General features: G+C 39.2%; 2 protein-coding genes across 6 annotated transcripts in view; one reads left to right on the forward strand and one right to left on the reverse strand.

Annotated features, from left to right (window-relative positions):
• The window catches only part of LOC137993473 (tRNA wybutosine-synthesizing protein 3 homolog), a 27,994-nt gene extending 25,628 nt beyond the window's left edge, over positions 1-2,366 (forward strand). The window contains exons 8-9 of one of the 3 annotated variants that reach the window (XM_068839348.1): positions 951-1,324; positions 1,706-2,366. In XM_068839348.1, the coding sequence (XP_068695449.1) occupies positions 951-1,102 (152 nt within the window). In that variant the 3' untranslated portion in view covers positions 1,103-1,324; positions 1,706-2,366. Of the gene's footprint in view, positions 1-950; positions 1,325-1,705 lie in introns of those variants that run through there. The other 2 variants (XM_068839349.1, XM_068839350.1) reach the window with 2 other exon arrangements.
• Positions 2,367-5,647: 3,281 nt separating this feature from the next.
• LOC137993474 (cyclin-dependent kinase 9-like) overlaps positions 5,648-12,500 on the reverse strand; it is an 8,198-nt gene continuing 1,345 nt past the window's right edge. For all 3 annotated transcript variants that reach the window (XM_068839352.1, XM_068839353.1, XM_068839351.1), the window contains one exon: positions 5,648-6,721. In XM_068839352.1, coding sequence (XP_068695453.1) covers positions 5,850-6,721 — 872 coding nt within the window. In that variant the 3' untranslated portion in view covers positions 5,648-5,849. The remainder of the gene's footprint in view (positions 6,722-12,500) is intronic.

Genomic DNA, 12,500 nt, shown 5'->3' on the forward strand with positions numbered 1-12,500 from the left:
ATCGAAATGTTGACAGCAAAGGCAGAAAGATTCTGAAAAAAGCACCGTGTCATTAGGGCCTCGGCAACCGTAATATTAACACTCTCAGGAGTTTAGAAAGCTCACCCGCTCCGAAAAGGACGAGTTATTCGATCGGCTCAAGATTTTCCTGCGTACTTCTGCCGATGTTCAGCATGGATATACGAAAGCTCGAGTTATTCGAAGGGCTGAAGATTTTCGTTTGTACTTCTGCCGATTTTTTGCATGGATATAGGAAAGCTCGAGTTATTCGAACGGCTCAAGATTTTCGTTCGTACTTCTGTCGATGTTTTGCATGGATACACGAAAGCTCGAGTTATTCGAACGGCTCAAAATTATCGTTGGTACAACTTACTGCCGATTTTTTGCACGGATATACGAGCCGTGCTCACGGGTGGCGAGTACTTTTAAACGGATACCCCGAGAGTTTGAACGACCGACTTTTATTTTTGCACGGGAAGTTGAGTCGTGTAAACGACATGTCAGGTCGTTCTCACGGCTTACGTAGAGCTTTGAACGACTACCCGTGAAAAACGACTTACCGTAAGGAACGTTTTCGCGTGAGGGGTCACATTTGGTGTAATTTCATTGTATTGTTGTCAGAAGGTTTTGCAGTAGACAGCTGTGTTTGAAAAGTCAAAAGGTGAAAGTTAAGGAAAAGGTGCTATCTGCTAACCAACCTTATAGTAAAGAATCCCAAGATGTTTTCCCTTTTGATGACTGTCTTGATACCACCATACTTGCATTGCTTAGTGTACATATCTACCTCTAAAGAGACAATAACAATACCACCAGGCAAGAATATGAAAAGTCCACCACCAGTGACCAACATTATTGTTTAAAGCCTCTTTAATTGGTCTAGTTGCCTGCTCTGTGGTATATTTATGGGCTGAGGAGAAGAAAAGTTAAATAGTTCAATGTTTGTAATTCAGGTGCAAGACAGAAAAGAAAAGATAGAACCCAATGTCAATCAGCAGTTCATACTACTAACAATGGAGCATCTCAATCCCATGATGATGTGGAACATTGCAGTGATGACGATATAATGGAGTGTTTAGTTTGTTTTTATGGTGACGTGTCATAATTATTGCTGCTCTACCAGTCGTCTCAGAAGTATACTAAAAACAAGCTTATGATTCTATCAAGTTGTATTTGGAGGACAGGAACGGAAAGACAAAACTGAAGGCATTGTGTAAGCCGCAACATGAGTTTCTTCTGTATCAAACTGGATTCCATACTCCCCATTGCATCTCACTATGGCTCTCCATTACATTTAAAAATTATTTTGTTTTAAAACATCCACAAGGTACAGTGAAACAATGATACATAGGTTTCATTTTGGGGCCCACTATGCATTGTTGGTTAAGGGTAATAATACCTAATAATAACAACAATAATAACAACTTTATTTGAGTGTCGATGGATTTAGCACAAGAGCACTAATTGGGGACACTAATGAAATTTATTCAAATCAGATCTTTGAAAGTTGATTATTACTTTGTATAATAATTTTTATTCCTTAAAAGGAAATAAAATGTTTCCATGAGACAGTACTTCATCTGCTTGATTACTTTAACAATGTATCTAATATTATTGGCAAGGCCAACTGACCTCTTAGGTTTGTAAGAAGAAATCTTACCCACTCTGCTCAAGTAGTCAAAGAGTGGGCTTACTTGTCTCTTCTTAGGCCACATCTATAGTATGCAAGCTGCGCAAGGGATTCACACACAAGTAAACAAGTAGTCAGTATAGAAGGTATGCAAAGCAGAGCAGCAAGGTTGCGACACAATGCTATGAGCGTACGCCTGGAACAGTCACATGGTTACTCAAGAATCTAGGTTGGTTACAGCTTAGCCAAAGGAGGTTGGAATAAAGACTGGCAATGATGAACAAAGCGGTAAATGGCCTGGGTGGCCTACTTAATGAAGACACAGCGAATAACAATACCATTTAAAGAAATTTATTCATCTTAGCAGTCAATCGAACACCTGTAAATACAGTTTTATACCAACAACGATAAAGGATTGGAACAATCTACCCAATGACGTCACTGAATCTAGGGACATTGAAGCTTTCAAGAGAACTATTCGAGGTCACTTTTCAAGGAAACCATCAGAGGATGACTATTTATTTTAAATAAAATTTTACTTTTTTTTAACATCCACAATGATGGGTAATAACCTTTGTGGATTATTAATAAAATTAGATTGAGATTTAGTATGGAAATGTATTCTAAAAGTTGGAAAAGGCCTTTAATTTAAAAAGCTAAAATTCCACCTAACCCACTGGGCAAGCAAACTTCTTGACCAACTTACCCATGGGGTTCTTTCCCTTGACAAAAATAAAAATACTCCATATTTTTTGGTCCCAGACAGTTTTACTTTACTGCTGGAGGCAGAAAGAGACAGTGTGAGATGCTATAGGTATGTGGCTAAATTCCTTTCTAGTCTTTTGCAAAAGCTGAAGCCCAGTCAGAAGTACCGGTAACACAATTTTTTTGTACTAGAGATGTATCCAGAGTGCGTCATTGCGTCCTGGGATGCACTCGTTTTTCTGTTGGACGCAGTGAATGTTGAACGAAGGGTCCAACTGGATGCAGAAAAAAACCAGAATGTTTACGCAAATTACAAACGCCAGGAAAAAACAGCGTCACACAATATGCAAATTTATGTTTTGTGAAAATGCCCAAAGTAGATTATTAACTAGCATACAAGCTTTGGGGGGGATTTGCAGAAACTGATGGCACACACAAGTTTGTCAAAGTTTTATTCTTGTTTGAAGTAAGGGGAAGGTGGGTTTCCTACATTTCAAGGGGTTGAAATTTCTGACTCAGGTCAGCTACATTCATCATTTCAGTCTGCAACGGTGGAATTTATTACCCAAATATTAACCGAAAACGTGAGGAAGAGGTTTCCTGCCTCACAGTCCAGTGTTATTTCAGCATTTTCAGTTTTAAACTACAGATCATCAGTGTCGCTTAGTCGTACAGGAAGGGAAGCAAAGTTAGGTGTTTTGATTGACCACTATGGTAAAGAAAAGGGGGGTGTTAAGCCATTAGTTGATCCCAATGGGTGTAAACTGGAATACTAACTATTAGAACCCCTTGTTAAAGAATTTAATCTTTTACTGGAAATAGTGTATTGAAACATAGAATGTTTCGGCCATAAACCATGGCCTTCATCAGCTAATGCTGGAGGTCATATGAACTGGTCAGATCACGTGACAGGTGACTAGGAAAGCGCCTCAGCATCTGGTCCCATGTGTTGGACAAACTGAAACAGAGCCCCCCTTTGCGGTTGGTGATACTCAATCTAGAAGAGGACTGGGTCCAACGGGGCATAAAAGAGGCCATATGGGAAAGGGTGGAGCAGCCTTCTCTCAACTGCAAAGGGGGGCTCTGTTTCAGTTTGTCTAACACATGGGACCAGGTGCTGAGGCGCTTTCCAAGTCGCCTGTAACGTGACCTCCAGCATTACCTGATGAAGGCCAGAGTTTATGGCCGAAACATTCTTTTTCAATACACTATTTCCAGTATAAGATTTAATTCTTTAACATTAATTTTACAAAACTGGATGACTAGAGATTATGTTTACTTATTAGAACCCCTTGTTAAGGCCTTTCAATGAGATTTATGGGCTGTAATTTGTTCTAAACTTGCTCAAATTGCCATCTTAGTTCCCGTGTCCACTGCAGACTATGAGAGGGGATTTAGTTATCAAAACAGAACAAGGTTAAGTCCAGGGCTAGACTTTCTGGGAAGACAGTGGACCAGTTGTTAAGAATCAACATAAATTGGGTTGACTACAAGCATTTGATTCCAATAAGGCTATAATTAAGTGGAGGACTTCAGCTGAGAGGCACATTTGTTAAAATGTGATGTAACTAATAGTTATAAATGTATTAATGCTAGAGAAAATGACCTAGTTGTAAAAAGATAAGTCCTTGTAAATTGTTAGAAGAGTATTAAACAGAATCTGTAGTAAGAATTTGCATGTTTCTCAGCCTGCGGAAGGGTCAGGGCCTCATCAAATATTTATTAGCTGGACCCCCAATTTTTTCAAGAAGGGGTCCAGAGGACCCCTAAAATATTTAATTTAAAAACCTGGATATATCTCTGTTGTACCATACTGTAAATAACGGACCTTTAGTTTTCAGATGTAGTCACAACAAATTGTTACTGGGAACTGGAAAGGAAATAAAGCCTCAAGGACTTTCAATTCTTGCTGCTTGACATGATTAAACTGGAATGAAAAGAGAGAAATTGCATAATGTGGAAAAGTTCACCCTGACTCAAGGTGAACTCACGTGTGACTCGTGCTCCAATGCATCTTGAAAGGTGTCCAAAACTGTCTTATGTGTACATTAGGACTATTTTGCCTCAATTGTACTTTATTTCTGCAAAATTTCACAGAGGCATTTTCCACTCACTTACAGGAAGCATGATTGGTCTCACAGAACAGTATTTTCAGGTTTGTTCTTAAATTCAGAACTCAAATTCAAACTTTTTACAAGAGAAAGACTTCCGTCCCTTTAAACTCCCAAATGAAACCCAGTGGACACTAACACCACGAAAGTCCAGTTGTAGGAAGAGTAGACAATAGGGAGTTTAAGCACGCGACACTTTTGAGACACAAGCGTCAAGCAGAATTGAATTTTCTGGATGCCAGGACAATAGTGTCTCTAACAGAGAAAGCTTCTAGGCACTATGAATGTGATGTGTGAAGACAAGTTAACAGGGAAAACAACCTGCTTCCGTTGTCTATCCGTGGCTCAAAAACATCACAAGCATAAGCTCCCTAATATCCACCTTTTGAATTACTGGCACATAGGTCGAGTTGAAAGAATACACTGGCCATTTTTTTAAAATTCAATCAACCTTTATTCTCAACCACTGGTACAACCAAGTGTTTGTACTAGATGCATAAATTATTGCTTTGCTACCTACCATTCCAAACTCTGTCAACACATTGTTAGGACATCTTTGTACAAAGGAAATTGTTCATTTACAAAAAAAAAACACTCGAGCGCTGTCTCAACAGGCTCCAAATTATACTATTTTGGGAGCACTTTACTCAGTCAGTCATCTCACAGGCGGACTATGTCAAATCTGACATTGTAAAAATTGCAAGTTTGGCACAGGAAAGATTATAAGGCAGCAAACAAAGCCAACCTTTTAGCTCATTCTCTCCTTTAAATTTCTACAGCAGATGGACAGTTAAAAAAAGTTAGAAAAATAAACCTCCAGATCACGTTGCCCAACAAAATCTGTAACAGCACCTGCTGAGCTACTACAAAGCATTGCCTTCAGAGGCAACCATTTATGCATTGATGCCCTCTATAAAACTTAAATATTACTTCATATATTTGAAGTACAGGTCTATCATCAACTCTTCTTCAACAAGATCAAACATCACCTAAGTATCGACAAGAATTTGTCAACATACTATGACTACTTTTCTAACTACAAAACCTGCACTAGGCCTTGTCAAGCCCAACAGCAATAACGAAGCAAGGCATTGTTAATTTATGCAACGCTCATCAAAAAATACAAATCAATTATTTTGAGCTTTAAAAGCATGTGACCTTCATATTTACGACTTTTTTGTCTTCCTTATACTTAATTTTTAAATTTTTATGTAACACTTTCATTTTGTTTGATTTTTTGTTTGTCTTTCCTTTCATTTTACTATTTTTTTTGTTTTTTTTCTTTTGTTTTCGTTTAAGCTTCCCAAAATTAATACATTGTATCTTTACAATAAATACAAATGGTACTGTGATTTTCCATATGACTATACAGAAACAGCCATGGCTGTTGATTAACGTATTTCAACTTAAAAGACTCGGTCAAATGTCCCACTCTGGACAACACTGGACTGATTTGCAGCACCAGGACGTGTCTGTGTCCCAGCTGTTGAGGCTGTTTGCACCTGACCTCTTCGCCCATGTGGTGGTGCCAAAAACTCAAACATCGATTTGTTGACAGAACTTAAGGTCCGTGTCAGATCACTTGGCAGTGGGTCGCTCCAAAAAAAGTCATGATTTAAAGCTGTGTCTGCATCAATTCTGTAGCTTGGATCAATTGTCAACATTTGGTCAATCAAGTCTAGTGCAAGGTTGTCGTTGACGTAGCTGCGTAACCTCTCCTTTACACGCCTTTTCTGATTTGAAGGAAGCACCATCTTGTTAAACAAATCCAAGCTTTCCACTCCTGGCCACACCTCAGAGGTTATTGAGCCACAGAGATGACTAATTAGAGTTAACTGATGTTGCTCTGAATTTCCCTGCATTATGGGAGTTCGTGTCCACAGCTCTGCCATGATGCAGCCAGCACCCCATAGATCAATCGGAGGACCATAGTTTCTCTCCCCAAGCAGGAGTTCTGGTGGCCTATACCATAGTGTGACAACTCTGTTAGTATAGCGTTGCAATTGCTCTTTGTTCATGTGAATGGCACGAGCCAGCCCAAAATCAGCCAATTTGAGGACACCATTCTTTGTGATAAGAACATTTGCAGCCTTCATGTCACGATGCAGGATCTTGTTGCTGTGAATGAAGTAAAGTGCATTCAACAACATCTGAATCAGCTTCTTCATCTCTGACAACTGGAACTTGATCTGATGGTTACTAAGCAGGCCAGCTAGGTCATGTTCACAGAACTCAAACACAAGGTAGATACTTCCCTTATTTCGATTATAGGGCGAAGCTACAAGACAAAAAAAAAATTAAGAAACAAAATTATCGCACCACTGTCACTACCCTCACAGTTAAAATAAATTTTACACTGGCATGTACCTAGTAAGCTCTTTTATCACTTAATTGAGGCAACATTTATTTGCCCTTCCTTGGTTAACATAATACAGATGTATGCGGTTAGTATCATGTCACATCATCACACAGTATACCAGCTAGTTCGTTTTACCAAAATGTTACATCATTCTCATACTCAACTCTGAAGTCAAAGTTCGTTTTTGCATAGCCACCAACTTATTAACTGCTGTTCCAAAACAGTTTACAAACATGCTCTTTCTGATAGCCTGCAAACACAGACATATTTCCAACCGACGTTTCTCTCCCCCTAAAAATAGTGCCTGCAGACACAAGCTGCTAAACGATTTCTGTGATGCAACGACTTTTGTTTTTTTTTTGGGCCAATTTTGCATGAAAGAAGAGAAAATGGGGTGATCTCCACGCAATCTGTGTAATAATAATTGTTGTTACTAGCAAGATCATGTGGCCTTTAAAGACTCTGTCTATCTAGATGCTTTGAGTGGAAAGAAAATAAGCAACAAAAAGCTACAAAAGAACAATAGAAAAGTTGGCCGGCAGAAAAAAAATTATCTTTGAAATGAATTAAACAATATTGTCTCAATCCCGTTGAAGTCCTGAAAAATTTTCAGGCTTCTCGACGCAATAGAAATTTGCGCTCATCACTGCGAGACAACATGGTTTCATTTGAATATTGTCTCTCTTGAACTGATTAAAAATCATCAGGTCTCCTCATGTGGCTTGCATCACCACCGCCATTTAATTTTAAAGATAAAACAAACTTCAATAATAAAGGGCATTTAACATTGATCTTCGTTGCTAGCAGAAGTACTTGTTTGCTAAAGCCCAGTTCCCACTTGCGCGATAAGCACAACATTATCACAATTGAAACAACGAAGGAAAATCAAGCAATACACAAACATAGTAACATCTGAGAAGATCTACTAAGATTCAAGATGGTGTACGAATCGTCCTGTGCTTATACTTAACTAACACTTGTTCCCACTGGTGAAATAAGCACAAGCGCAAGGTATGCACAAGCACAAAAAAAAAAATCCCCTTTCTTATGCTTAAGCTTATTTTACGCCCATTCCAATGATTTTTCTTATGCTTGTGCTTGTGCTTATCGCACAAGTGGGAACCAGGCTTAGGTCCTTGAGAATTTTAAAAAAATGATAATTATATTATTACTATTCATTGAATGTACTCTTCCTGGCAAATTTTTTCAAGACTCTGCTGTGGACGTTGCTTTCAAAAAAGCCACATACACAAACAACTTGCTCATTGTTGAATTTGGGAATGTTTTCAGGAATGTTTTTAGCCCTGAAAAAAATATTTCTACCACAGTTGCATGATACAAGATTAAGAGTTCCAACAAAGAAGTTTCGAAAATCACACAAGTAAATATGCAACTAAGAGATCACAAATGTTATTCACCTTACTGTGGAAGGATTTAAGCAAACTTAATTTATAGCTTGTGGTATACCAATGAATTGATTTGGGCTCTTGGTGATCTCGCACTGATTTCCGTAAATAGACTGCTTTCAGCAGCTCAGAGGCATTCTAAAGGGTTTTCTGGAATTTATTGTTGGTCCACAAATTGCAATTAATGACAAAACACACGGCAGTCTCATGTGACTTCAGTAGCGTTGGAATTTCTTCCTCCAACAACATGTTGAAACACTGAAGTCAAGCGAGTATGCCATGCATTTTTATTGGATGTTTGATTGACCAAGGTCAGCTTGATTCTCACAACACTCCCACACAGTAAGGAATTTACCTCTCAAGGCCAAAAATATCAAACTTGTTTGATTTTACCCTCACTGCCTTGCAAGGCGAATTTCTCACCACAATTTCCTCGCACACATGAAGAAATGGCTTAGCAGCAAAACGCCTTGCCAGGCAGTTTGCTCAGCTCTTTCCTCGCCGCGTCCTGTCAAGCTGACATATCCAAGCTCCAGATGATAAAATTTCCCCAAGGTACATTACTTGGGGGAAAAAATCGATCACAGTGACAAAAATCAGTTTCCCAAGGTAAACTGTCAACAAGTTGAGTTTATCTAATTAAAAAAGTCTGCAGTGTGAACACCACTACTGTCAGCCACTGTTTTCACCCATGTTTACACAGACAACACACAAGTACAGTACTTTGCGTGTTCCCCGCGCGTTGGTTTTGGAGATTTGTGAGCCTAACTCTGATTAGCTAAGACTATTACATCACAGAAATTGTTTAGCAGCTCAGGAAACAATGGGCAGAAATTCATCTGCATTTGCAGGCTACCTTTCTGAAGGAAAAGAAACATTTTTGCTGGCATACCATCTTCATCCGATAACAATAGGGCCATTTATACAGGAGAAAATAAGACGCATCTTAAAGGCTGCTGCCTAAGAAAAGTTTCTAGGAGCCCATCGGGCTTCCAACATTGAAAGTTAGTAGCCTGAGTCATTTCTGCAAGAGCCCAGAGTTAATTAATTAACCCTTGTGATGTCACCCATTGTTACTAATCAGCCTAACAGAACCTCATTGGCTGCTGAAACAATCACTTCTTTTCTTCCATGGTTGGCAAATTTGAATATCAAAAGAAAAGTTATGTCATTGTTTGTAAACAAGAAATATTGCTGTTTAACTCTGTTTATCTTAAAGATCAAGGGCGATAATAGTCAAAATCCTGTCCGTCACTGATCAACATTTTATGTTGGAATAGAAAAAGTAAAAGTGTAATTCAGAAAATTATTTACTGCCTTGCGGTTTGTTTGTTTGTTATTTTTTCGCTCGCACGTCTTATAAAAACCAGGTATTTGGCGTTAGGGAAGAACCTTTAGCGATCAATGGGAGATCTACATCATCGCATCATGGAAGTGCTTGTCTCACTGGAATGACTTTGTAATCCTACCTTACTCGAGTTCCAAATGACGGCACAAGAAGCAAAAGTATTGCCTACGTTTTGCGAGAACTCCATTGCTGTCACTGGGCAAAAAACCAAGTAAGCCTTCAGCAATCAACACAGGAAAAAGGAGATTTGCATGTGCAGCACGTTACAGACATAGCCAAAACAAGTACCGTATTATTTTCTTTCAGCATTTAATTCAAGGTTACCACATTGCAAATAGACTTGCCTCAAGTCGACCTCACGATAACCTCAGAAGAAAATGTTTCGGCGAGCGAATCGTGATTTTTCGTACGCGAAGTGAATGAGCGAGCAACGAAGTCGCGAGAGGTCGACTTGTCTCGCTTGCAAAGTTTTCATTTGCGTCTCGCGCCAAAAAGGGGATGACGTCATTCGCAAGCCCTGAACTTGATGGCGCAATCCGACGAAAACAGTCGAACATGTTTGTTTCTACGAAATCGAAAGAGGAAATTTGTTAACTTTGTGCTAAAGGTATCAGAAACAAAGATGAAGTAAAACGAAAGCTTTTTTTCAATCTCGAGTCGCCGCTTGGAAAGGAGATCTCCAGTGGTATTTTCTGGACCAACACTTGTGCCGTGATTTGTGCTGATAGAGACGAAAGACTAATATATTCGAAAGATTAGCAAGTAAGGGAAAGCTTCGAATTGTCAAGAAAGTCAATTGATTTCACTCATGAAATATCAGGTACACTTCAGGTGTAGGAGACGTACTAGACCGGGATTAAAAGTTACATCTTAGAGAAACTTAAGCTTACCACTTAGCGATGTAATAACTCTCGTCGATGAATACACATGCATTTTAACATTTTTTGTTCCATTCGACGAAAAATGTGTTGATAGTCGTTGAGAATCGCCTCGGGACTTCCAGACACCCGTTTATACTTAAGATTTTGAAATGTGTTGTCTCCAAAATAGCGACCGGCTAGAGACCAAATCTTTCGTGAGTGAAATCAGTGGAAGAATTACGAAGACGATAGCATTGCCACCCGCTTCAAGTAAACGACCAAAAGCGTACGGGACTAGTTCAAAGGTCAGACTTTTCCCAGCTCCGGTTGGAGAAGACACAAACAGATCTATGCAAGACAGATATTCTTCAATTATTTTCCTCTGATGGTCGCGTAATTTGGAATATCCGGTGGCCTTAGTAGCATGTCTGAAAATCAGGCTTCACAGCGTGTGGCAAATTTTGATTGACAACTCTATCCCCTGGGGTCCACGAGGACTACTCTGATTGGCCTAGCTCAGCGACCCGTTTTTGGGTCGCTAAATTGGCGCCATTCAAGTATGAAAAGTCCTTTGGTCGGTGCGTATCTAGACGAAGGACTTTTCGAAAGTCTACATTGCAAATAACATTGCACGTTTTACTAGTAAGTCTCTTGTGAGCTGATGGGACGAACATGGTGACAACCAAGTCCCTCCATCAATTGAAGGATTATTCCCAATTGTCAATTTCGTCCAAGTGAAGTACTATCGTTCATTTTGGGCACTGAAAGCTTGATAGGGATCATGGGAAATGAACATATTTTTTTTTAAAGCCAAACCCTAATGTCTGGACTCATAGGACTCGAACCTGGGAACGTGTGATTAATAATCCCTTCAGTTAACCACTAGACTACCACATCACTAACTGCGAGGACATCATTTTTCATTTATGTCAATAACTTTTTCTTCCAAAAGTGTCGCTGTAAATGTGTATTAACACAACACCCGCTAGAAAGCAAGCTCACACATTGAAAAATGTTGGTTACCAAACTTTAAAAGAAAGCTAACCATTTTAAAATCAAGCTTCAGACTTAACCATTATTCAGCAATGATTTTGTGTATATATATAATTTGTTTTGGTAAATAGTTAAGTGGATAAAAACAGTTCCTTCACCGTGGGTGCTCCGGGTTCAAATCCTGTCTACGGGCTGCTTTTATTTTTTTCTTTTCTTTTTCATACCACAAGTCCTGGGACAGAGTGATCAAAATGGAGGATAATACTTCATTTAAGGCAAACTGACAATGAAGGATAATCCTTCATTTGAGGAAGAGATCGTGTTGCATATTGAACACGTAACTTTACAAGTAGAAGAGTTGTTTATTTGACGAATTTGCTTAGCTGCTGTTCCCTCCAACCATATCGCTTATTTTCAACGTTTAATCTCCAGCTGGGATCAAATTTACAGGAATGTGGGGATGAATCTCCTTGTGATAAGTTTGGCGCCCGTTCGGGCTACTTGTTCAGAAATTTGGTCGCCCATGCTCGCAAATAAGGTGCCCCAGGTGACTGTTAGGCAGCAACCTTGGTCTTAAATAAGGACGCGAACCGCTCATGTAAATGGTACAAAACAAGCGTTTGCGACTCACATAAGATGCATCTTATCTTGGAACAGAATTTTCGGCTGTTCTTATTTTGGCCACATCTCAAATAAGACATGAACTTCCTTGTATAAATGGTTTCAAGTCCTAAATAAGGCGTGAAGTATAAGTGTGCATGCCTGTCACATCCGTGACGACAACAACATCATCATTTTGTTGAAGAGTCCACCAGGCTAACAAACTGGCTTCTCGGTCAAGCTCAGAAACACCAACAAAAAAAGAGAAAAACTTGGACTTTGGTGGAGGAGAAAGAGTTTCATCCTTTGCCAGGCACCGCAGAACAAGTTGACAACTGCGTACCAAGCACTGGTGTAAGTTATTTTGTGTTTTAATTCAATTGAATTGAAAGGGTTTTCAATTCGCAACTTTACGGATGAAAAGTACAAAGGTGGTTACTGTGAATTAACAGTTATTCTTCGAGGGCGTGCTAGATTTATAATGATAAATA

The sequence above is a fragment of the Montipora foliosa genome, chromosome 2 (assembly GCF_036669935.1).
Source record: "Montipora foliosa isolate CH-2021 chromosome 2, ASM3666993v2, whole genome shotgun sequence".
NCBI lineage: Eukaryota > Metazoa > Cnidaria > Anthozoa > Scleractinia > Acroporidae > Montipora > Montipora foliosa.